General features: G+C 47.1%; 1 protein-coding gene across 7 annotated transcripts in view; it reads left to right on the top strand.

The window, feature by feature from the left end:
* The window catches only part of DGKG (diacylglycerol kinase gamma), a 203,295-nt gene that overhangs the window by 166,036 nt on the left and 14,580 nt on the right, over positions 1–22,679 (top strand). For 6 of the 7 annotated variants that reach the window (XM_057545820.1, XM_057545817.1, XM_057545819.1 and 3 more), the window contains one exon: positions 20,785–20,905. In XM_057545820.1, coding sequence (XP_057401803.1) covers positions 20,785–20,905 — 121 coding nt within the window. Of the gene's footprint in view, positions 1–13,915; positions 19,548–20,784; positions 20,906–22,679 lie in introns of those variants that run through there. The other variant, XM_057545821.1, reaches the window with a different exon arrangement.

Genomic DNA, 22,679 nt, shown 5'->3' with positions numbered 1-22,679 from the left:
ACTGATCACTCCTTCTTCCTGGAAACACTGTCCACTCGGCTTCTAGGACTCCACACCTTCCTGGTTTCCCACTGGTCACTCCTTCTTAGTCTCTTTTGCTGAGTCCTCATCTTCTCTCTAACCTCTTTATGCGGGAGGGTCCCCAGCCCTCTTCTCTTTTCTGTCTGTACTCACTTCTTTGATGATCTCATCGAGTAGTGAGACTTTATTTAAATACCACGTGAGTGCCAGTGACTCAGCAAGTCCAAAACTGATCTCTGACGTCCCTCCCCCAAACCTTCTCCACCCACAGCCTTCTCCATCTCAGTTGACGATAACTCGAACCTGCCCGCTGCTTAAGCCAAAACACTTGGCACCATCCTCAATTCCCTTTTATCTCATATCTCATACCCAACCCATCCAAAAATCTGTTAGCTCCACTCTTTAAAAATATCTAAGATTCCTACCACGTTGGTCTGAGCCACCATCCCTTGTCCCCTGGATTACTGCAAACCCTCCCAACTGGATTCCCTGCTTCTTCCCCCACCCTCTACAGTCTCTTCTCACCACTGCATCAGAATGCCCCTGGGAAAATATGTCTGTCCGTGCCACTCTCCTGCTCAGAATCCTGCAGCGGCTCAGATTAAAAGCTAAAGCTCTTCCTGTGGCCTAGAGGGTCCTAGATGGTTTGGCCTCTCGTCACCTCCAGACTTCATCTTCTTTTACTGCCCCCTCACTCCCTCTGCCTCTGCCACCCTGCCATGAGCCGACTCTTCTTCCTGCCTGGAACAACTGGGTAGTGTGCCTTAGAGGCCATCAACTACCCACCAGGATACAGGACACAGCTTTCTGAGAGTGCCCTTAAAACTACCTTCAGCCCTACCCCTTACCAGCCACTGCCACCAGCGAACCAGACGGGCCTCAATCAAAGTTCCTGGCAGCTCTGCCTCTTCTGTGGATCGGATGAGCAGGCCTCGCTGATCCGCAGGGATTCTCCGTGGCCTGGTGAGCCAGGGTCGGGGTGTGGGGAGAAGCCGTATGTGAGGGCTTTGGCAAAGACCCCACCTGAGGAGGCAGGAGAATGTATTCAAATCCAAGTGCTGGCACTGACCTACTTTTTGGGATGTCGGTTTTCTTTGCCATAAAACCAGCATCTGGTATAAAAGTTTTGATGACTAAATGGATGGGACTGACCAGACCATTGATTTTTAAACCAGACCTGCCTATCGAAAATGAAGTCCTGGGCCCCAGCCCAGAGCTCCGTAATCAATCTCTAGGTTGGTTCCTGGGAATCTAAATTTGTAATGAGCTCCCCAGACGATCTGATGGGCTGCGGGGTTTGAGAACCACTGACACAGACAAGTGTCCAGGAATCTGAGTCTGGGTTCTTTGATGTCCTAGGCGGTTAGTCCTAAGGCTGGATGTGATCCCACCAGTAGAAGGAGACAAAACTTGGCCAACCATTGAGGGAGTGGTTACTGGCTTATTCCAGACCTACCTATTAAACAGTCAGATTGTCGTATTCTGAAGCAAGGTCATCAAGAGGGGTAATCTCCACACCTGTGTCCTTTAAGAGAAGACTTGGGAATTTTTTTTTTTCTCTGCTTCCCTCTTAAGTCCCCTTTATTTCAGAGTAAACTTTTCAATTTGTATAAATTATTAAACTGAATAATGTGTTCCTCCTTCCTCCCTTGGCAGGGGAAGTTGTGGGTGCCAGCAGAGGGTGGGGGAGGCATTGGAAGTTGTAGAAAGTTCCTGCAAACTTTCCCACCCCGGTGTTCCCACCCCAGCCGCCACTCTGGCATCCAGGCAGAGCAGAATCAGGGCAGAATCCCCTTCCCCTCAGGCAGGGGCTGGGGGACACTCTTGCTGAGGACGGGCTCTAGTTGGGGCTCAAGGACGTTTGTCATCTTCCCTTGTATGTCTTACCGTGTATCTTCCCCTTCTTCAAGCAAGAGTAATGTGTCTGCTGATCGCTCATGACCATCATGTACAGAAACTCTCTTCCCCAAATCCCCCTTTCCCACCCCAAGAATATGCTTTCAGAGCTAAAAATGCAGCTACTTCCTGTTCTTTAGATGAGGAGGGAGCTGATCAGAGCAGAGGCCGAGGAGGGAGTCTTGGCTTCTGGGCTTTGCAGAGAACGAACCTACAGTGCAAGCTCTTTCTTAAAGGGCCATGATCTCCTTTAAGATGAGATGTTAATGAGGAAACGCTAAAGAGGCAACCCATTTTGAAAAGTGGAAAAGCATTGGCCTGGGAGTCAAGAGTCCTGGGTTCCAGTCCAGACCCTGCCTGTCACTAGTGTATGATGTTGGGCAAGTCCTTTCAACTTCTTGGGTTTCAGTTTTCATTATCTGTAAAATAGGCGAATCTGCCAATCATACAGGTTCCTGTAGAGCATGGTTGCTTACAGCTCCACAGAATTAAGGCATGGCCAGGTTTTGGTCTAGTGGACTCCTTGAACAGAATTATATGGCAGGTTTCTTCCTTCTTTCAGTGTGTTTTGTCTCAGTATATAGGCCAGTGGCTGAGAAGGTAGGGATCTTTCTCTGCAGGCTCTTTATTTGTTGGGATTCATTATTCCTTGGCAGTTTCACTGGGGTTGGAGGTGAGGGAGAGGTCAGAAGAGAATAGTGGGAGGGAGGGGGTTTATTATAGGAAGTGTTAAAGGAAATGACTACAGAAAATGTTACTGTCAAATCTCATCACAGATCAGTCTTTCTCCTTGGAAAAGCAAGCCAAGAAAGAAGGTCAATCAAAATTAGCATGGAATGAGTTCTATAAAACCATTGGCTGATTAGAAAGCAAGAAGTGGTCCTGGGAAAAGCACCAAGCTTGCAGTTGAATGACCTGGGTTTAAATTTAGGCTTTATACTTTCTAGTCTTATAAACCTTGGAAGGTTACCCAACCTCTCTGAGTCTCATTTTCCTCATCTGTAAAATTGGCATAATAATACCTAGCTTGTCATGATGATGGATGTCAGAGTGCCTGGAACATAGTATAAGCTCAAACTTTAAAATAAATTTTCTCCTCACCTTTAACGCTATGTTATGTTGGGGCATACCAGCTGAATTCTTGATTTTGAAGTTCTTAGGTTTAGCATTGCCACCTATCTGCACTATCACTAAGAAAGAGCAGAGATCCTGCCACACTCCAGCCCAGCCTTTGCCCTAGCACATTCAACCTATACCATAAATTGTACCTACTGCCTCCTTTCCTAGACCTTTCAAATTCCAAGGATGGAGGCTGGATATTATTCATCTTTTCCCCAGTGCCTGACCCAGTGTAGTTAGTCCAAAAAAGGTTATTGGATAAATGAGAGGTACCTGGGCAATGGTTCTTTTTAGTTTTTATAATACCAGTAAGAATAGCGACAAGTATTTATATTTCATTTTGGCTTGCAGATAGTTTTGCATGTATTAACTTAACCTAACCCTAACCAGAAACCCATGAGCAAGGTTATACCCACTCCCCTGAATGTCCCTATTTCATAGTTGGGAAAAACAGAGGCCCAGAGAAGCAATAGGACTTATACAATTTATGTCCAGTGGTCGCATCAGAACCAAGTCCCTGATTCCTAGCCTAGCCCCAAGTGGCTAGTGTCCAACTAGAAAATTTATTTGAGGTCCTACTATGTGTTCTGCACAAGCCAGACACTCAGAAAACAGGAAGCATTTATGTTCCAGTCCAAGGAAAGTCTCCATATACACTTGGTTGGAATTCTGCTCCTCCTACAAGACCTACCTCAAGGGCCATCTCCTTCCTAGAGCCTATGGTGGTACCTCTGGAAGTGAGTCTGGCCTCCGAATTCCTAGAGCATTTAATTTGGGCTTCTGTCTTGACAGTACACTGATTATGGGTTGCCTTGTCTCATAGGCACGTGTATCCTCATCATATTTTTCTCCTGCCAGTACCTGGAAAATGGGGAGCATGTGTTTTTCATCTCTGTGTCCCCTTCAAAGCCTAATATCCTACCTGGCTCAGGTTGTTCTACAGAAATGTTTGTCGGAGGGAGATAGAGAGAGGGGGGAAGGAATCTTGCCTTTGGCCTGTGAGCACAGTGGGCAGTAGATTCTGGAGCTGGACAGGAGCAGAACCTCAGTGAAAAATCTTAAAAAAAAAAAAATAGTCTTATAAAGAGTTCGATGCAAGTATTTGTGAGACTGAGAATTTAGTTTCACGGAACCATTAGAAACTTATTTGATAAGTAAGCTGTGCTGGCTGTCTTCAAATAAGTAATTCAAATATAGCCTGGAGGACTTATAGCTGAGAGTCGGTGTAGAGTAAGGGACTGACCATTGAACTAGAAGCTAGAAGACCCAGACCTCCCCACCACCAGCCATGTGACGTTAGTTGAATCATTGAATTTTTCCAAGCCTCCATTTCAACCCTTGCAAAATGGAAACAATTATAATCTCTCTCCATCAGCATAGTCACCTTGTTTTGAGAGTTAAATGAGATCATCCATGCAGAACACTTAGCAGAATGCCTGGAACGTGGTGAGCGCTTGATCAATAGTAATCAGAAAAATTGTTAAGTGATCAGTGGAAAGTGATGAGTATTTAGTATGTGAGAAAAGGGCCAGATTTAGAATTTCACTCTCTTTACTTCTGCTTCAGTAATTTCGTCTGGATTATCTTTAAATTACCTACGGTTCTAACAGCCCACAACTCTAGGGTTACTTGTTGGCACTGTGCTTAAGTGTGTTTGGCTGTTGCTGCCAATGTGGAGGTTCCACCTGAGCGGCTGTCCGGCGAAGCCAGGTGAGGGTAAGGGTGCTGAGCCTTGAAGCACCAAGGGCATGCATGGCACAAGCTAGATCAGTCCCCCCCCCCGCCCCCCCCCCCCACCCCCGAGGCTAGGGAGCGAAGCTCTGGAAGCTCTGCCATTGGTTCTCTCCAGCCCCACCCTGGATGTGAATGCGGAGACTTCCTACGCATGTTCTCAGACTCTTCTCTGCGGCTCGTGTATGCCCCCATCCAGCCTTCAGCCTTGAGCCAGCAGCAGCCTTGAGGCTGTGTCACCCAGAGCTGGCTACCTTACCCTCAGTGAGGTTTCTTAGTCAACCCCGCGTGAACTGAAACCAGGGTGTCCTAGACAAGATTCTAAGCAGAGAGGGCAAAATCTCCCCAGACTTCCCCTAGGTAATAATTTTTGCAATTCCTGGTAAACAAAAACAGGGAGATCTTTGGTAGGATATACATTTCGATTCAGTTTCCCAGCAACAGTGACAGGCTTTCTGTCATTTATTCAACACACACCTTTAAAACACCGACCAAATGCCAGGCACCAGGGCACATTGATGAGCAAAACCAGATCTAGTGCCTGCAGCCATTAGGGAGTGCGGGAACCAAGCCTCAGTAAAACAATCCCACAGATAGGCATGTAATTAGCATCTGTGATAAGCGCTAAGAGGGAGAGTCGCATGGCTACTCAGCACCCCAGCAAGGCCAGCCAGCCACTGCGTGGCCCACAGGTAGGCTCGCTAGCCTGGAACTCAGACCAACCAGCAGGCACTCACACAGGCGCCCTCCTGGCAAAAGCACACAGTCATCAAATCTGCCACCCAGATGCCAGGGTCTTACCTGGGAAGAGGAAAACCCTCCCACTTCAAAGTCAGTTGACACCACTGCTTTGCGGGCACAGGGGGTTCAATCTGCCTGTGTGCCCATGTGGATCTTCACTAATTGCATGGATCGTACCCTGAATCCCAAAGCCAGATAAAGGGACGCCATCCAGCCGTCATAGATCCACCCTCCCGGGTGGTGAGCCAGAACTCAGATGAGACAATAGGATAATCATGAGTACATGAGTTCATTGCTTCTCAGGGCTCTCTCCTCACTTGTAGGAAACCATAACAGAAAGTGGCCGGTTGGGTTCAGGAGCTGTCCAGGGTTGTATGTTCCCAGTTTTCCCATTTGGTGGAGATCTAACCAGAAAGACAGTCGTAGTGAGCAATTGCCAGCCATGTACGGCTCATTCGGGTTGAAAAATAGAAATGTTCCTAAAAAGTGTGCATTTCACAGAGGTCTCTCTGGCCAAGGTCTCACCTAGGGACTGAGATGGAGCAAGGCTAGCGACCCCTAAAGAGCCTGGGGGGCACTTGGGGGGTGTGCAATGGGCCCCCCCTCAGCGCTGGGAAGTAACCATGGCAACACACCAGTCATTCCTCTGCAACAGTGGCAGGCCTACAGAGAGTCTCTGCTCTGCTTTTCACAGGAAATCACAGCTTTGTCACTCAGTCCCTCAAGCACCCACGTTGGAATCAACATGCCCCAAACCCAGATGAGGCATTCTCTTCTCACTCTTTACACACCCTCCCCCTTCTCCTAAAGCCCATTGCCCATCCCCACGTTCCCTGCCTTGTTCATGGCATCACCTGTTGCCCAAGCTAGGGACCCAGAGTCACGCATTTCCCGTCACAGCGGCTCATGGAACTCTCCTGTAATTATTTACTCACATGGTGTCTCTCCCACCCAATGTGAGCTCCTCGGCTCCAGATATCATAGTTCCTTCTACATCCCTGTGCTTGGCACGGTCTCTGAGGCCTTGAAAGAGCTTATTAATATTGGTTGACCAAAAGCACCCAGGGCCAGGGGCACCTGGAGCAGTAAGATAGGGAATCGTGTTTGATGGGATGAAATTTGTGTGTGTGTTGCTCGTGAGCAATGTTCCAGAGCTGCTGTGCCAGCATCAGCCTGTACAGGAGGCCAGGAGGTCTGCCTTCCATCCTCACTGGTCCCTTCTCCAAGCCCCTATGTGTTCCCAGCTGCCTCTACATCACGCAGTCCCTCCATACCTGTCAGGGTTGCCTGCTGGACTCTGCGGGTTAGGCTAGGTGTGTTTTTGCAGCTTCCAAATTAAGGCCACACAACCTGATTCTCAGATGCCTGTTTCTGTAGAAACTGTGGTGTTTTCTATGTAGTATTGAAATCCCAGAATCACTGGTCTCTTAGAAATTTAGAGAGCCTTTTGTCCTCTAGATAAGGAGAGGGAGAACCAGCAAGGTGAAGTGGCTGGCCCTTGGCCAAAGCCGGACTGAAATGCAGGTCTTTTAGTTCACACAGGCCAGCCCTCTGTCCACTAGAGCAGAGGTTGGCAAGCTTTTCCTGTAAAGGACCACATAGTAACTCTTAAAATAGTTAGGCTTTGTGGGCCATGCAGTCTCGGCTACAACTGCTTACCTCCAACCACTCAGCGTGAAAGCGGCCATAGACTACACGCAAGCGAATGGCATGGCTGGGTCCTAGTCCCCCTTTATTTACACAAACAAGCAGCAGGCTGGGTTTGGCCCTCGAGCCGTGGTTTGCCCATCCCTGCACTAGAACCTCACGTGGTCCACAGCCAGCAGCAAGGGCATCACCTGAGAGTGTCAGAATGTAGGCCAAACCTCCTGAAGCCCAATCTGCCTGTCAGCAAGATCCCCTGGTGATGAATGCTTACTCAAGTTTGAAAAGCACTGCACCGGTGGACCTAGCTGCTCCCCCTGAGGATGCCAAGAAGATACATTATAGATTAGAAAAATGAGGCCTAGGGAGATTAATTGACCCGTCCAAGGTCACACAAACTGGAGGACCTGGGACTAGAGCCCAAGTCCTAGTATTTCAAACATGGAATTCTTTCTATACACACCAGACCACCCACCCCAGCCTCCCCATTTCTGCCTGTCCCTGACCCAACCCGCATTTACTAGAAGTTCAAGTGAAGTGATCCTTCATTCTTCCCCAGCTGACTTGTGAATCAGGAGGACTCTGCCTCCAGCTGAGTACCCCCCCACACCCCGCCAAGACTGGGAGGGGTGGGCGAGGCAGAATAGGGCCTCCGGAGGCTGTTCCACGTCTGCAGAGGGAAACTTGCTCATACAGGTTCAAGCTGGAGGTAAAATCCAACTGAATTCCTGCCTTAGGAGGTTTGTTGCTCAAAATAGAACCAAAGAACCAAGGAAACTTTCATTTTTCACATGCAGAAGAAAATTCTAGACTGGCTGTCTGACAGGCCTAGACATCTTAGATTTTTCCCTCTTCTGCTTGCCCCATCTTGACCCACCACCAACTCCTGTTCCCCTGTAGCAGCTTTAATATCTGGCACCTCCTAAGACCCAGCCCACAGCAAAACTCCATACTGGCCACACGCTCTGCACAGCCTGTGCTTCTTGATCTGTTTTTAAGTCGTGCAAAAGTGCTTCATCTTCTTAATTAATCAAAAAACATGTATTGGGCTGTTGTTTACTGAGCACTTATTTATGAGCCAAGCTGTTGCCTATTTAATTATTTAATCTATTTTATGGCTGAGGCTAATGGGGTTAAGTGACTGGCCGAAGAATACAGATGATACCCAGTAGAGCTGATTCAAACCTGCCTTCAAGTACCGAGTGCTCCAGGTGCTATAGAGGGTGCAAGCACCACTGTGACATGGTTCCAACCTCCAGCAGATCCCAGTCTAATATAAGAAATATATGTAGAACGATCATGTTACCACTGGCGTGATAGGCAAGCGCCACGGAGTGGCAGAAACAGAGTACGGCTAGAGCGTGGGGAGTGAGAAAAGGAGGGGCTTTCCTTAGGGACTCAATTCCCAGCTGCCCAGCACTTTGCCAGGCACCTGGGAGGTGATCAATAAATATTTGATGTATGACTGACTGACTGAATGAATGAATGAACGAACAACATAGAATGTGTGTGTGCCAGTACTTGAAGCCAGAAAGGATCTGAAAGGACAGAATGAGAGAAGAGGCACATGGACTACAGCATTAGCACACAGAAATAGCAGAGGGGAAGACTGGAAACGTAGAGACCCTTGAGTAATGTGTCATGGAGTTTGTATATGATCCTTTGAATAATGGGAAGAGATGAAGGGTTTTAAGCCAAGAGCAATAGGATGAGAGAGCAGCACGCAGTTTGGATTCAAGGAAAAGGAAAGGAACTGGCAGCAAGGAGGCCAGTTAGGAGGCTGGTGCAGAACACAAGCTTACAACTCTGAGGCCTTGAATAGGAGTCAGTGGCACAAGAGGAAAAATGGACAAAAGCCAACAGGAAGTGGGGGACAGACAAAGGGGACACTACCGTGTGGATGATGCCCGCCTCCCCGCAAACCACCCAACAGGGTCCCCGCTTCTTCTGCCCACAAGCTCAGCCCTCTCCTGTCTGCCTCCACCCCAAAGCCCTCCCCATTACCAGTGGCTGCTGTTGGCAGAATGGATGTCTTAAGCAGGGCCCTGTGTCTTTTCCACCTCCAGCCTGCAGCCAGCACCCATCTCTTCCCATTTTCCAGACAATTCGTCCAGCTCTTGTTAAGCACCTACTTGAATTTAGCACCATACGCTAGAAATATTTTGCATTCATCATCTCGTTTCAGTCCCCTACAACACCCCTGAGAGACACTTCATAATTAGAAAAATGAAGCCCAGGGAGGTTAATTGACCTGTCCAAGGCCACACTAATTGGTGGATCTGGGACTAGAGCCAAGTCCAAGTATACCAAACCTGGCATTCTTTCCATTCACACCACAATACCCTCCCCCACCTCCCCATTTCTGGTTGATCTTGACTCAACAACCAGAAAGTCACAACTATCCTTTAGCTTTGCCTTTCTGCGTACGTGCGTCCCTCTGAGCTGTGATTCATTTGGTGGGTGTCGCTCTCTGTAATGTACCTTATGTGTGTCATGCCTGAGGTGCAGGCTTGAGTTGAACTGGAAGATCTCACAGCTAATTGATTGATTCTATTACATACACTGTATGTGGAATTGAAGCTTCTTGAGCTCAGTGGGCAAAGTAATGCCAGATAATAAATCAACTAGTATTTCACCTTCAGGCCAAGAGAGTCGGCATTCCATTTAACAAGAAGTCTCCCCTGCGAGGAGCTGAGGATAGGCTCGCCCCACTCCACGCCCCCTTCCCTGCACTGAGAGGCCCCACCATGCCAAGATGTTTGGTCTCTGCTTTGAGTCCTTTATCCAGAGCTTATTTTGGGGGTCAGACCGGCCTTGGTTTGAACTCCAGCTTTACCATATGCCAGTTTTGTGACATTAGGCAAGTTCCTCGACCTCTCTGAGCCTCAAGATTTTTTTTTTTTTATGTTGGGATAATAGTGTCTATCCAACGATGTTGCCACAAAGATGAAAAACGATAAAGCTGACAAAGCTCTAGGCCTGGCCTGGAGTCTGTGTCCAGTAATAGTCATTCTCTTCATGTCCTCATTGGGACCACCAGGGCAAGATTCCTGTAGCTCCACTGCCTCCGAAGCCTTATGGGATATTCTCACTCTTGCTCTTTCTTAGAGGCATGATGATGATGTCAGACCCTCCCTTCAGAGCCATTTCAGGAGACCATTGCTTCCGGGGAAATTCCCCACCACACAACTCCACCAGCACACTGCCCCTCCCCTTCTGAAGCACCTGGCCCTTAGGCATGGAAGGGATTAGGAGCCCCCCTCTCCCAGTGTACCAAGCCTTCATCAGAGCCCTGCCAAACCCTGGAAGAGAAAGCCACACAGAATAGAGGCCCCACCACACAAGCAGGCTTTCAGGAACCAGCCACAATGGCCATTGTGAGTGCAAACTCACTCTTCCTCTTGCCTCAGTGTAGGGCTGCACAGAACGTTCTGTCTTCTGCACAGTGTGAGAAGCAGCAAGGCCTGCTGCCAACCTACTCTTGACCCAGCCGGGCAGGAAACCCAGCCTCCACCTTTGTTGGAAGAGCTCAAACCAAACTCAAGGATAGAATGCCCTCACCCCTGATCAAGGAAACATAGGCCCAGCGGAGGAAAGTGACTGGCCCAAGGTCATACAACTAGACAGCTAGAGCAGAGGCAGAAACCCCGGCCCCTGCCTGCCGGGCCAACACATTTCCTCTCCCTTCCACCCTGCAGCCCCTCTCCTCCTCAGAAAGCAGTGGCTCTGGGCTGCTTTTCCTTCCCGTTTCCATCTGGATCATCCAGAGTCCAAGACCACTCAATACCCTCTGGCCACTTTTATGCCCTGATGGGGCTTTACAGACCCCTGGGAGTGGAAGATACCTGCAAACCAGTGTGACGAGGACACAAAGGAAACACCCGTCAGAAGGGGTGCCCAGCTGGACCAGGGGTGTCAAAGCCGTGCCTGTAAGGTCTCCAGATCCTCCTCTGCGTCCTCATTGCTCAGCCCAGGAACAAGGGAAAGCCACCAGTCCCGTTGTGGGATTGTATCTCTCTCTGTCTCTCTCTGTCTCTCTGTCTCTCTCTCTCTCTCTCTCTCTCTCTCTCTCACACACACACACACACACACACACACACACAGGAACACAAAGGCGGGGAAAGGAAAGGAACTAAAGAACTCATTTCCAAGTAAAAGCTCCCTGGTTTAAAGGAAAAAAGTTGAAATAGGGAGGCTTCTCTTGCCAGGAGGGACAGTCACCCTAAAATCTCAAGGTCACGGTATCTCTGCTCCTCTTTTCCTCAGTGCCCTTCTCCTCTTTCTTTTCCTACCCTCCCCGCCCCCCATCTTCTCCTCTCCCTCCTCTTCCTCCTCCTGGACTATCTTCTCTGGATGACATTGATTATCATCTGCAGAAGGCCACGCACTTACTATGTAGCAAAGACAATTTCCTGAGGACCACCCTTTCTCAAGAAACATAAAATCACAATGACAGCCACTGTTTCTTGAGGGCCTTCTGTGTGCTCTCTGTGCAGGCTCTGGATGGCATCACTTCTAAACCTCATCAGCAACCCTGCCAGTGAGGTTACTAGACCTACATTTTCCTGATAAAAGACAGACTCGGAGAGGCTACGCGACTTCTCCCACAGTAATAGAAGTAGTGAGCGCCAAACAGTAGGCACTCCGACCTACGTCTGTCCAAAGCCCGTGCTCTGTGCTTCACAGCTTGGCTCACAGTAGAACGTTCTTTACGCTGGGTTTACAGAACGCCAGGAAGTGAGCCCCCTACCTGCTCCGTTTACCGGCAAGGAGCCCTCTGACTTTATGCTGTGTCTGAGTTAGGATCTCTAGGGAAAGCACTGGTCATAGATTACCCTTCAGATAAGCTATGATTGGGATGCCTGAGGGCCTGGTGCTTTGAAAGGCCAGGTGGGAACATGGCAGGTAAGTTACAGCCTTCCTTCCTTACTCACCTTTTTGTGCCCAAGGAAGCCCCAAAGCCCCCTCCATCTCCATCTCCCCACCCCCAGCCTGTTTTCAGGCCGCCATGCTTCTAAGCTGGCTTTGAAGCTCTCTAGCTGGGAGCAGCCTTTCATCTGCACAGACCAGACCCAGTGGGAAGCTTAGGTGGGCTGATCAGTGCCCGGCTTTGTTGGGCTCTGGGTTCCTGAGCCGCCAAGGGCACGTGGCCTATCTCCATGGAAATCTGGAGGCAGGAGAGGAGCCCAAGGTGACGCCTGCCACAGGCTTGGCAGGCCGAGTCTGCCAGCTACCACTCACCCATCCAGAACCTGGGGGCCGAACCTGGCGTGCTGCAGGGCAGAGCGGGGTTGCATCCTTGCTTTCTGAGGCGAGTAAGAAGGTCCCACAGCCCCTCCCCGTGCATGCCAGCTTCTCAGTAGCCCAGTGATAAGGGACGTTCCTAATTGCTGTTTACTGAGCACCTTCACATTCTTTATTTCTTTTGTCCTCAAAATAACCCATGATGTAGGTTTTATTATTGTCCCTCTTATGGGCAGGGATGTTGTGCGGGGGGGGGCGGGGGGGGGAGTTTTGTTCATATGTTGAAGCCCTCATCCCCAGTACCCCGGAATGTGGTTGTATTTGGAGACAGAGACTGTAAAGAGGTGATTAAGTTTAAATGAGGCAGTTAGGGTGGGCCCTACTCCCAGCTGATTGGTGTCCTTACAGGAAGAGGACATTTGGGCACAGAGAGAGGCACTGGAGATGCGCGTGCACAGAGGAAGGGCTGTGTGAAGGGACAGCCAGGGGTGGCCGTCTGCAAACCCAGGAGAAGGGCTTCAGAAGAAGCCAGCCCTGCAAGGTGCAAGACGTACCTTGACCTTGGCCATCTAGCCTCCAGAACTGTGAAGGAATAGATTTGTGTTGGTTAAGCCACCCAGCCTGCGGGATTTGTTCTGGCAGCCCTAGCAAACTAACAGACTCAGAGAAAACAAATGCCCTGCCCTGTATGGACACAGCCATTGAGCTGTTAGCCCCAAACTCAAGAACCTGTACAGAGTTTCTGAGCTTTTTCCTTTATCCCTGTGACGCCATATTTGTCTGTCAGAGGCCACGTATGAAGTAGTGACAAATTTTTGCATTTCGAATTAATCAGACACATACCCCTGTCAGTCAAAGCTTCAGAGCAGCATTAGCTGACTGGTGTTACCTGCTTGAACTGATAGGATTCTAGCCCAAAGTAAGCACAGACACCTAACACCTCAGTCCACCTGTGCTGCTGTAACCCAGGTAAAGGGGCAGAGCCCACAGGTTTTATTATGTCACACAGCTGCTCTAGGGTATGGGGCGGCCTTCCTCACCACTGGAATGGGATGGTTCAGAAACTTGCTGGGTGCTATCACATAGTCAGGGTTTCAGCGCCTCCACTGAGGGTTGCTTGATTCCGGGGGTGACCCATTGCAGCCCTCAGACCTGAACCCTGGAGTGCTGATAGAAGGGGAAGCAGGGTGGGAGTGAGATTGAGGGTAGCAAAGCACCCAGCTAGGCTAAGGATCTCCCACGCTTCTCCAGGGCACCACAAGCGAGGAGCCCAAATCATGACACCCACGTCATATCCCTTACATCTTAAAGGACTGAATGTTCATTAATGTGAACCAGCAGCCAAGATGAGTATGAACATAAAAATTATGCATTAAAGAAGAGAGGTGAAAACCAGACTGGGTCATCATTATCTGTTATAGGCAGATTAAATGAGTTAATTCGTGGAAAACCTGTTACCCAGTTTAATCTAGGCAAGTTGTTATCATTGTTATTAATCATTATATTTTTCCTCTTTCAGGCTAAACCTGTCAAGGTCTTTGGCACTAAAGCATGTATCTTATTCAATTTATTCAACAAGCATTTATTGGGAGCCTTCTATATGCCAAGGGCTGGGCTAGTTGCTAAGGATTCAAAGATAAACAAAACAAGAACACATCCCTGCCTTCAACTCTCAGTGGGGTTGGGAGAGTGATGCGTCCAGAAACAGTTGTCGTTGGGTGAGATCCACTGAGCAGAGGAGCAGGAAAAAGCACACTGCCTGGAGTGTCCCGGGAGGGTAAACAGGAGTTCTCCAGGCAGAGGGATACCTGTGCTGGGAACAGGGCCAGATAGCGAATGACCTTGCATGCCTCACTAAGAACTGAGATGTTGTCCTTGGGCGTCCAGAGGGTTTCAACAGGGAAGATGTGCCCCTTAAATAGGAGCGCTCGGGCTTCCCTGGTGGCGCAGTGGTTGAGAATCTGCCTGCCAATGCAGGGGACACGGGTTCGAGCCCTGGTCTGGGAGGATCCCGCGTGCCGCGGAGCAACTGGGCCCGTGAGCCACAATTACTGAGCCTGCGCATCTGGAGCCTGTGCTCCGCAACAAGAGAGGCCGCGACAGTGAGAGGCCCGCGCGCCGTGATGAAGAGTGGCCCCCGCTTGCCACAACTAGAGAGAAAGCCCTCCCACAGAAACGAAGACCCAACACAGCCAAAAATAAATAAAATAAATAAATTAAAAAAAAAAAAAAAAAATAGGAGCGCTCTGCCAGCCTTTACCTATTGGCACTGAGCTCCACCCCCTCCTCCAGACTGCGGGAAGGTCTAAAGAAAGAAAAGCAAAATGGGGCTGAGATCAAAGAAGTGGGAAAAGGAACAGAGTCAGGGAAGAGTTTAAAGGAAGAAAAACAGCTGGAGCAGGATGCCCACTTCATCTGAAGCCCACCTGGATTTACGGCCTTTGTGTGGAGGTGTGAAACCATGAGGAACACTGAAGATTGTTAAAGATGTTTCAACCTGACTATTATGGTCTGGACTCTTGTACACAGCTCTAAGAAGGTAGACAGACAGATAGACTGTTGGGAGTTGCCAGGGTGAATGTGGCAGAAAAGAAAAGCGAACCTAATATGGTTTTGGAGCCCACTCTGTGCCAGGCACTTTCACATACACCTCTGCCATTTAATCTCATAACCACACTTTGAGGTCAGTATTATTATTCCTAACGTCTCCTTTTCAAGTGAAGAAGCTCTGGATCAAAGCAGTCAGGAAGTAACTTGTTTATATTCTTCTTCACTCCAACTCCTGCGTATGTTTTGGACAGTTTTATTGCCTAAGGCTCAAGTTCTCCAACTTGATTCTGAGTGTGCCTCAGAATCTTCCAGAGGGCTTGTTAGAACACAGACTGCCAGGCCCAACCCCCTGTGTTTCTGATTCAGTCGATCTGGGTGAGGCCTGAGGATGTCCGTTTCTAACAAGTTTCCAGGTGATGCTGATACCACGCTCTGAGAACCGCTGGCCTATGGGGATGATCTACCCAACAACCTAGCCCAGCGGTTCCCAAACTGTCTGCATTTTGGAATCACCTGGGGAATCTTTAAATCAGCTAGGCGAATACTGATGCCTAGCTCCCAGGCCCATGCATTCTTTTTTTTTTTTCTTTAATTGAAGTGTTGTTGATTTACAGTGTTTCAGGTGTACAGCAAAGTGATTCTGTTATACATAATATATACATATATATATTCTTTTTCAGATTCTTTTCCATTATAGGTTATTACAAGATATTGAATACAGTTCCCTGTGCTCTACAGTAGGAGGCCCACACATTCTGATTTAACTGGTATGGGGGCAACCTGGGTATTATTATTTTTACCCCCCGCCCCAGGTAATTCTAACATGCAGCAAAGTGGAGGAACTGCTGACCTAGCCGCACTTCTCCTTGACTCTGATCCCTATCACCACCCTCTCCTTCAGCTGCCCACCACTGGGGCCACAGGTAGAACTTGTCATCCTAGTGCCACTCACAGCACACCCTCCCAAACCTTTCTCCCACCGTCTCAGAACACCTGCTCCTGGAACTCATCAAGTCTCTCACTTGGCTTCTCCCTTTTCGCCTAGTCCATCATCTCCTTCCCTGTTCAACCTAGATCCTGTGGTACAGTAATTACTACACCCACCTCTTGCCCACAGCAACACATCAACCACCCTGTTCTTTCTTTGACCATATATGTCTACCTGGGAAAGTTTGAGGAGGAATATCTAAATCACACTGCAGGCATGGAAGTCCAGGGAGGCTTCCTGAAGTTGACGGTGCTTGAGCTGGGTTTTGATGAACAGGTAAAAGTGGAAGAGGGCATTTCAAGCAGGGGTACGGCATGGGTAGAGGCATAAAAGAGAGAAACAGTAGGGTTTATTGGGGAGCTAAGTGTTGTTGTATATGTCTGGAACAGGAACTTAGCCCTACGATGTCAGGAAATCACAGTACAGAGGCAGCCTCTTGTCAGATGGGGGTGGGTCTTGGGCATCATCAAGCCAGGGAACTTAACACCTTTACAAGTATGAACAGCAGTTGACAGGTTTTTTAAATGACTTTTAAATTATAACAGTGATATACACTTATAGGACATGCAAAACACTTAGAAAAGCATAAAGTAGAAAATAATAATCACTTTTAATCTAATTACCCAGAACTCACAACTCTTAAGATTTTAGGGGAATTTGTTCTTTTCTTCCATGCATGGTCTTATATAGTTGAGAACATGCTGTGGAAGTAAGTTTATATCCTGCCTTCACACTTAAAGTTATAACATATACATATTTAGTGTTTTTGAAATCTGTAAACATTTTAATAGCAGTGTAAAATTCTATAGTTTGATACCATATAATTTAACTCTTCTCATATAGGTAGAAATGGGGGAGGGGGAAGTTTCACTGTAATAAATGACGCCACAAAATTCATATTTGTATGAACTTAGATTTTTTCAATGGTTTCCTGTGATCAATATCAAGAAAGAAATGAATCAACAGTGTGAAAGTTTTAGACGTTTATTACCAAACTTCTAAAAACTTTTCTGCCAGTTTACACTCTGATCGTAGGTATGAAAGCGTGCACGTTTCACCTTCCCTTCCCAGTGCTTGGTGTCATGGTTGGTGCCACTGAAGGGATTTTGCTGTGGAGGTGACATGAGCAGATGTGCATTTATAAAATCCCATACTGGAGGCTGAATCAAGTGTACCAGATTGGAACTGCTATCGCTGTCCTTGCTGTTCCGCCTTTGCTTCCACATTCTCCTGTTCCCATGTTCCCATTCTTCCTCTTTTTTCTTTCTTGAAGGAAGTGTTTGCTGCACACAGAGCACTGCACAAGACTTTGTTACCAGGAGCAGTGCTGAAAGACCTAGCTCTGTGGTTGCAACAAGTTGGTGCCCAGCCCAGAGACCCTCTTTTTATAGTTCTATGGAAAAAAAAAAAATCTCTAGATAGTAATTCTCATTAGGGAGAGATACTTTTTATATTTTCCAATGACATTGCCAAGTGAGTTTATTGATAAATTAATTTCCTTGTGCATCCAGTGACCATCCAGTCCTACACACGATCATCCTGTCCCTGGAATGTCCTTCCTCTTTCTCCTTCTTAACCCAGCAAATTACGTTGGCATTCATCCTTCAAGACCTTCCTTAAATGTCTGTGACACTTCCTTCCATACCTTGCCCAGTCATAATCGGTTACTCAGGCCTCCTCGTTCCTATAGTTCACTGACAACATTTTCTACACCTAACGCTTTTCCTCCCTCTTGGCCAAGAGTCCTTCAAGAGTTGAACATTTTGCATTCCCAGTTCTTAACACAGTGTCTGGCACTTGGTTGCCATCAGTAACTGTTGAATGATTGAGTGAGTGAATTAATGAGTTCCTGTTTTGCTAAGGTACATGGACATTCCATCTTAAATACAAATGAACTGAAGAATGTAGAGACAATATGGAGATGATATGAATTACCAAACCACACTCTGAGTCATTGGTACCTAAGGTAAAGCAGACACGTGGTCTATCAGATGTCCTGATCCTGGATTCTAAGTTCTGAACATTAAATGTTCTGTGTGCCTGGACATCAACTTGTGCTCTGTTCTGTTTCATTTTAACTCCAGATTTAGTTTCTGCATAAGTATCTGTGTGCTAGAGGAAGTACAGGGAATTGAGTGATGCCAGAATTTCCCAAAATGTGTTCCAAAGAAAACTACCAGGGATACCTATAAAACTGTTTCTAGGTATCACACAAAAGAAGAGTCTCATGGTCCAATAAGTTTGGGAAACAAAGTTGAATATATTTCTTTACTACAGAACTTCCTGGTAGGCATTTTAGGAAGTTGAAAGATCAGTTAGGCAATGGTAGAGAAACAGAAGAGCCAGCAAATCTTCCTTCAGTAGTAAACAGGAGTCATTCTAGCCTCTTCATGCCGGGGAAGATTCAGAGTACAGATTCAAAGGCCGAATGGTGAAATGTAGAAGATCCTAGCCCCTCCCCCTGCACTTATCTCCAGAGTCCCACATTTGTGTAAACCCCTGCCCCTACCCACCCCCCATACTGATGAGATCAGCCTGCATTATGTCTCTTCTAGAGCCAGGAAGCAAGGTAATGTGTGGGAAGTAATAGCTGCAAGGTAATGTGTGGGAAGTGATAACAACTTTTCGAGTTAAAGCCATTCAACAGGAAAATTTGTTAAAAGACCAAGACATTGTAAAAGCTGAAACACTTGAGTCTATTAAGTCCCTTGCTTCTTAGAACATTTTGTTACCAGGGAATGTTTCAAGGAGGGAAAACACTGAACTATCACAGCACTGTCAGATACCAAAGCCTGGTACAGAGAGCAACATTTTACAAGACATCTGTCTCTCTGCCAACAGAGAAACTTCTACAAAGTTCTACCTCTCTTTCCTCCTCCTTTCTCCTACCCCAGTATGACTCCCCCACTCTCCTCACCCCTAAACACACCCTACACGTCTTTCCTCCCTCCCTTTCCCTCCCCTCCCTCCTCCCCCTCCTCCTCATTTTTCTCCTTCTCCTCCTTCTTCTTCTCTCTCTCATTCACAACCCATATTGATTTCACAGACACTGTAAAATGACACATTAAGCTAAAACTATCCAATGGTTATTCAACACACTTTAGTAAGAAGGGAACTAATTAAGTGACTAGAGGTTTAGACATTTGTTGTTTACTGGATCTAAGCTCCTTAAGAGAGCCTGGAGCGTTCTCCTAAACAAACTTTGCCCATTCATGGCTTCTTGTTCCAAATCCAAATGAGATGGAGGGTTTAAGGAGACAGTATCTTTTCACAGTTGTGAAAAAAGGAGTACCAGAGAAGGAGAACGGGAGTGTCAGCAGGTGTAGAGGGGAAAACCATGGGTGTAGAGAGACTAATGCAGTTTTTGTATCTGTTGGCAGCTGATGTCCATTAGTGATCATTAGGTTAGACTTCAGCGAAGTTTACACATTTGTGGTCAGCCCAATAGTTTGTTTAACTGTCTTCATTAGAAGTATATCCGTCAAGAGGGAGGAGATGTGGGAATATATGTTTATGTACAGCTGATTCACTTTGTTATACAGCAGAAACTAACACACCATTGTAAAGCCATTATACTCCAATAAAGATGTTAAAAAAGAAAAAAGAAGTATATCCGTCAAGAGACTGTTTTTTAGATAACAGTCTTCTAAACAAAAAAGTAAAGACACAATGCTTGGTGTCGGTTTATTTATCTCTTGTAAAAATAAAATACAGTGTGTGTGTGTGTGGAAAAAAAAAAAAAAGTAAAGGCAAACCCAAATATCTCCTTGCCAATCTTAATACACACTATCGCACTGTATCAGGAGGCACCTTAGAAGACAGAAGCCATCTGTCAAATAAGCAGAAACATTAACATAGAACAATTTTCTAGTTCGTGAATATTAATAGGGTGTTAGTGATTAGCCACAACCTATGAGAGAATTTCTCCTGCCTTAGTAGGCAAAGAAGGAATGGAAGCTTTTAAAGAATCTGCCTTTTTATTTGCTTCTGTTTTAAATAAATAAAAGTTGTGTTGTAAAAATGAGTCTTTGGGCCCACGATCAAACCTTAATCCTGCCGTTGCTTTCCCCGGAAATTGGACAGGCACAATCCAAGCCCCAGGAACTCTGAAAAAAAGGACCTCTTCTAGGTGCTGAATCAGAAGCAACTGCCCCTGTGGGAAGCCATCGATCCTGTGTGACTCTGAGCCTGAGACTCGTATTTTCTATCCCTCTTTTTGTGCTGTGGACCCAGAATAATCTGGTGTAGGTGAAATATTCTTTTCCTTGGCTCAGATTAGGCACCTGGTGTCCTGAAAGAGGTCACTGACTTCCCCAAGGATGTCCAAGGAGGTTGGCTCACCACTGGCTTACCACAGGCCAAATTTGAAGTTAATTAAGCATCAGTCATCGTCAGTAGGGCCAAGATGTTATTCAGACATTCAGGGAAGAGAAACCTGATCCAGCTCTGGATAATGACCTTCATCAGCATTCCTTCCTATCCTAATCCCAAACCAGTGTGTCTTTAGCTGCACTGGGGGATTGTAGTTCAGAAATAGCTGGTTCATCCTTTATGTTACTCTCCATTTAAAGAGGCTTCTGGATATGTCAGCCTATTCATTGGATGCATGTTAACCTTCTGGATCAAAACCTTTTTTTTACTAGAACCGGGTTTCTGTTTATGAAAAGGTACATTTATTGACTTCTGGGGAAATTCCCTATTCAGAATGAGGATGAAAATGCTGTTTGGTAGGAGATGAAGGGATACTGAGAGTTCTGGGTTGGCCATCTAGGGACCAGACCTTCTGGCCCAAACCAGACTGGGAAACAGAGAGATGTGTATGCACTGCTTTTGCTTGTCTCACTCTACAGACCTCAGTGACCAGCTTCTTGAAGTGGTGGGGCTAGAGGGAGCCATGGAAATGGGGCAGATCTACACTGGCCTGAAGAGTGCAGGCAGGAGGCTGGCCCAGTGCTCCTCTGTCTCCATCAGGTATGCTTCCTCATCACCCAGCAGCCCCCCAGTCTCCCCACCTCCCTGAATATTCTTACAGATAACAACTAGGAAGCCATCTTTAGATTTCAGTGCAGAGAGAGTGGGGTGGGGCAGAAGCTTGATAACATTTATAAAGAATGTCTTTGGAGACCACTTCCCCAACCAGGTATAATGCAACCATCCAGGACATCAACTAAAGGGTCCCACCACAACCAGTTTGCTGTTCTCTTAGAATGAATTGGTGAGATTCTCTAAATAGGATTGTCATATTATGAGGTCCAGAGAACCAGAGATCCAACTCCTCGCCTTCTTTATCTTTACAAGTTGAACTGTTCAATGCATGCCAGAGGGCACACTTTGACAAAAACCAGGCTCTGTGCTCCACTCTGCTCTTTCTTGGATAGTGGCCTTAGAAATACTTTTATTAGAGTTAGCAATCCCATATACCTTTGTAGAGCTAAACCATCAACCTCAGCAAACCCGTCATAACTGACTAAGAGGATGACAATTCTCTGGAGTATGGGTCACACAGGTCAGCCACTGCAGGTTCCTGAATAGATGGGGTCTAATGGAGGGGATCTTCTGATTTTGGTTGCTTCTGTTTAATAAATGCAATTCGTCACAGATTTTTCTCCACCTGATTATTTCAGGAGTCCTTATTCCTTTCCATTTCCCATTTAATTTCTATGGATCAAATCTATTCGTGTGTCTTGGGGATCTCCTGGAGGGGACCACCACATGCGGGTTTCCCGAAGTTATTTAAACACAGAGCCCTTTTATCCCTTAACCTCTTGAGTGAATGTCCTCAGAGCACATTCAGAGAAACGCTGTTCTCGGTGCCACCCTGCATCCTTCAGAAAGGTCCTCAGAGCTGGTTCCCTGATCTATCCCACTAACCCCCTTTCTTCATTCCCTCTCTGTGTCTCCTCTGTCTTTTCAATTATTCCCCAAATCTTTGCTTCTCTTCTTCGTTGGGCTGTTGTTGTGCTGGGGCCCCTGTTTTCCAGGTTAACCTCTGTAGTTCCTTCTCTGTCCTTTCCCCATGACTCTAACACTGAGTAGGTCCAGTCCATTAGCACATCTAAGCCATAACATATGTAGACCAGAGAATTTGGTCTCTGAAGAATTTTTTAAAAACATGTATAAGAGATAGGATATTTTCTGTTTCCGGATAGAAATAGAGGAGGTGAGTCAGAAGCCCTAGCCTCCTGGGCATTCCCCAGATACTCTCCGCACTCCCCAAAACCAAAATGCCACTCTCTCCTCTTATTTGTTTTATTATTAGGTTTATTGGTTCTTGTTATTAAATATCCTCAGAGTCAGTCGGAGAATCATCTACATCAAAACACAGCCTGAAAAAAAAAAAAGAAACGCAGCCTGCCTCCCTCATTTTATAATTTCAGAAACAGGACAGATGCCAAACCCAGGTGAGGGCTTTCTGGCCAGTGGGTGGCAACTGTTCCCTGCTCCCCCAGACCAGAGGCCTCCGAAAGGACCTGCCTTTTCTCCCTCATCTCTCTCCTTTAATAATCCATATGCCAAAGAAGCCTTGACCCAAGCAAGAAAGCAACACTTTCTCCTCTCTCCTCTGCCTACCCATGGGGATCACATTCCCAATGACCCCCTTTCCCAGCTAAGCCAGGTCCACAGTCCATGCAACCGCAGCGTCTACTGTTGTTCAGGAGATAAAAGAAGGGATGCTTTAGGACTGGGGGGCAAGGCAAGACACACTCAGACCTGAGCTGTACCTCGTTTAAGTGGGAGACGTTAC

The sequence above is a fragment of the Balaenoptera acutorostrata genome, chromosome 4 (genome assembly GCF_949987535.1).
Source record: "Balaenoptera acutorostrata chromosome 4, mBalAcu1.1, whole genome shotgun sequence".
Classification (NCBI taxonomy): domain Eukaryota; kingdom Metazoa; phylum Chordata; class Mammalia; order Artiodactyla; family Balaenopteridae; genus Balaenoptera; species Balaenoptera acutorostrata.
The sequence above is the reverse complement of the archived record's forward strand: the minus strand, read 5'-3'. Positions and strand labels throughout refer to the sequence as shown.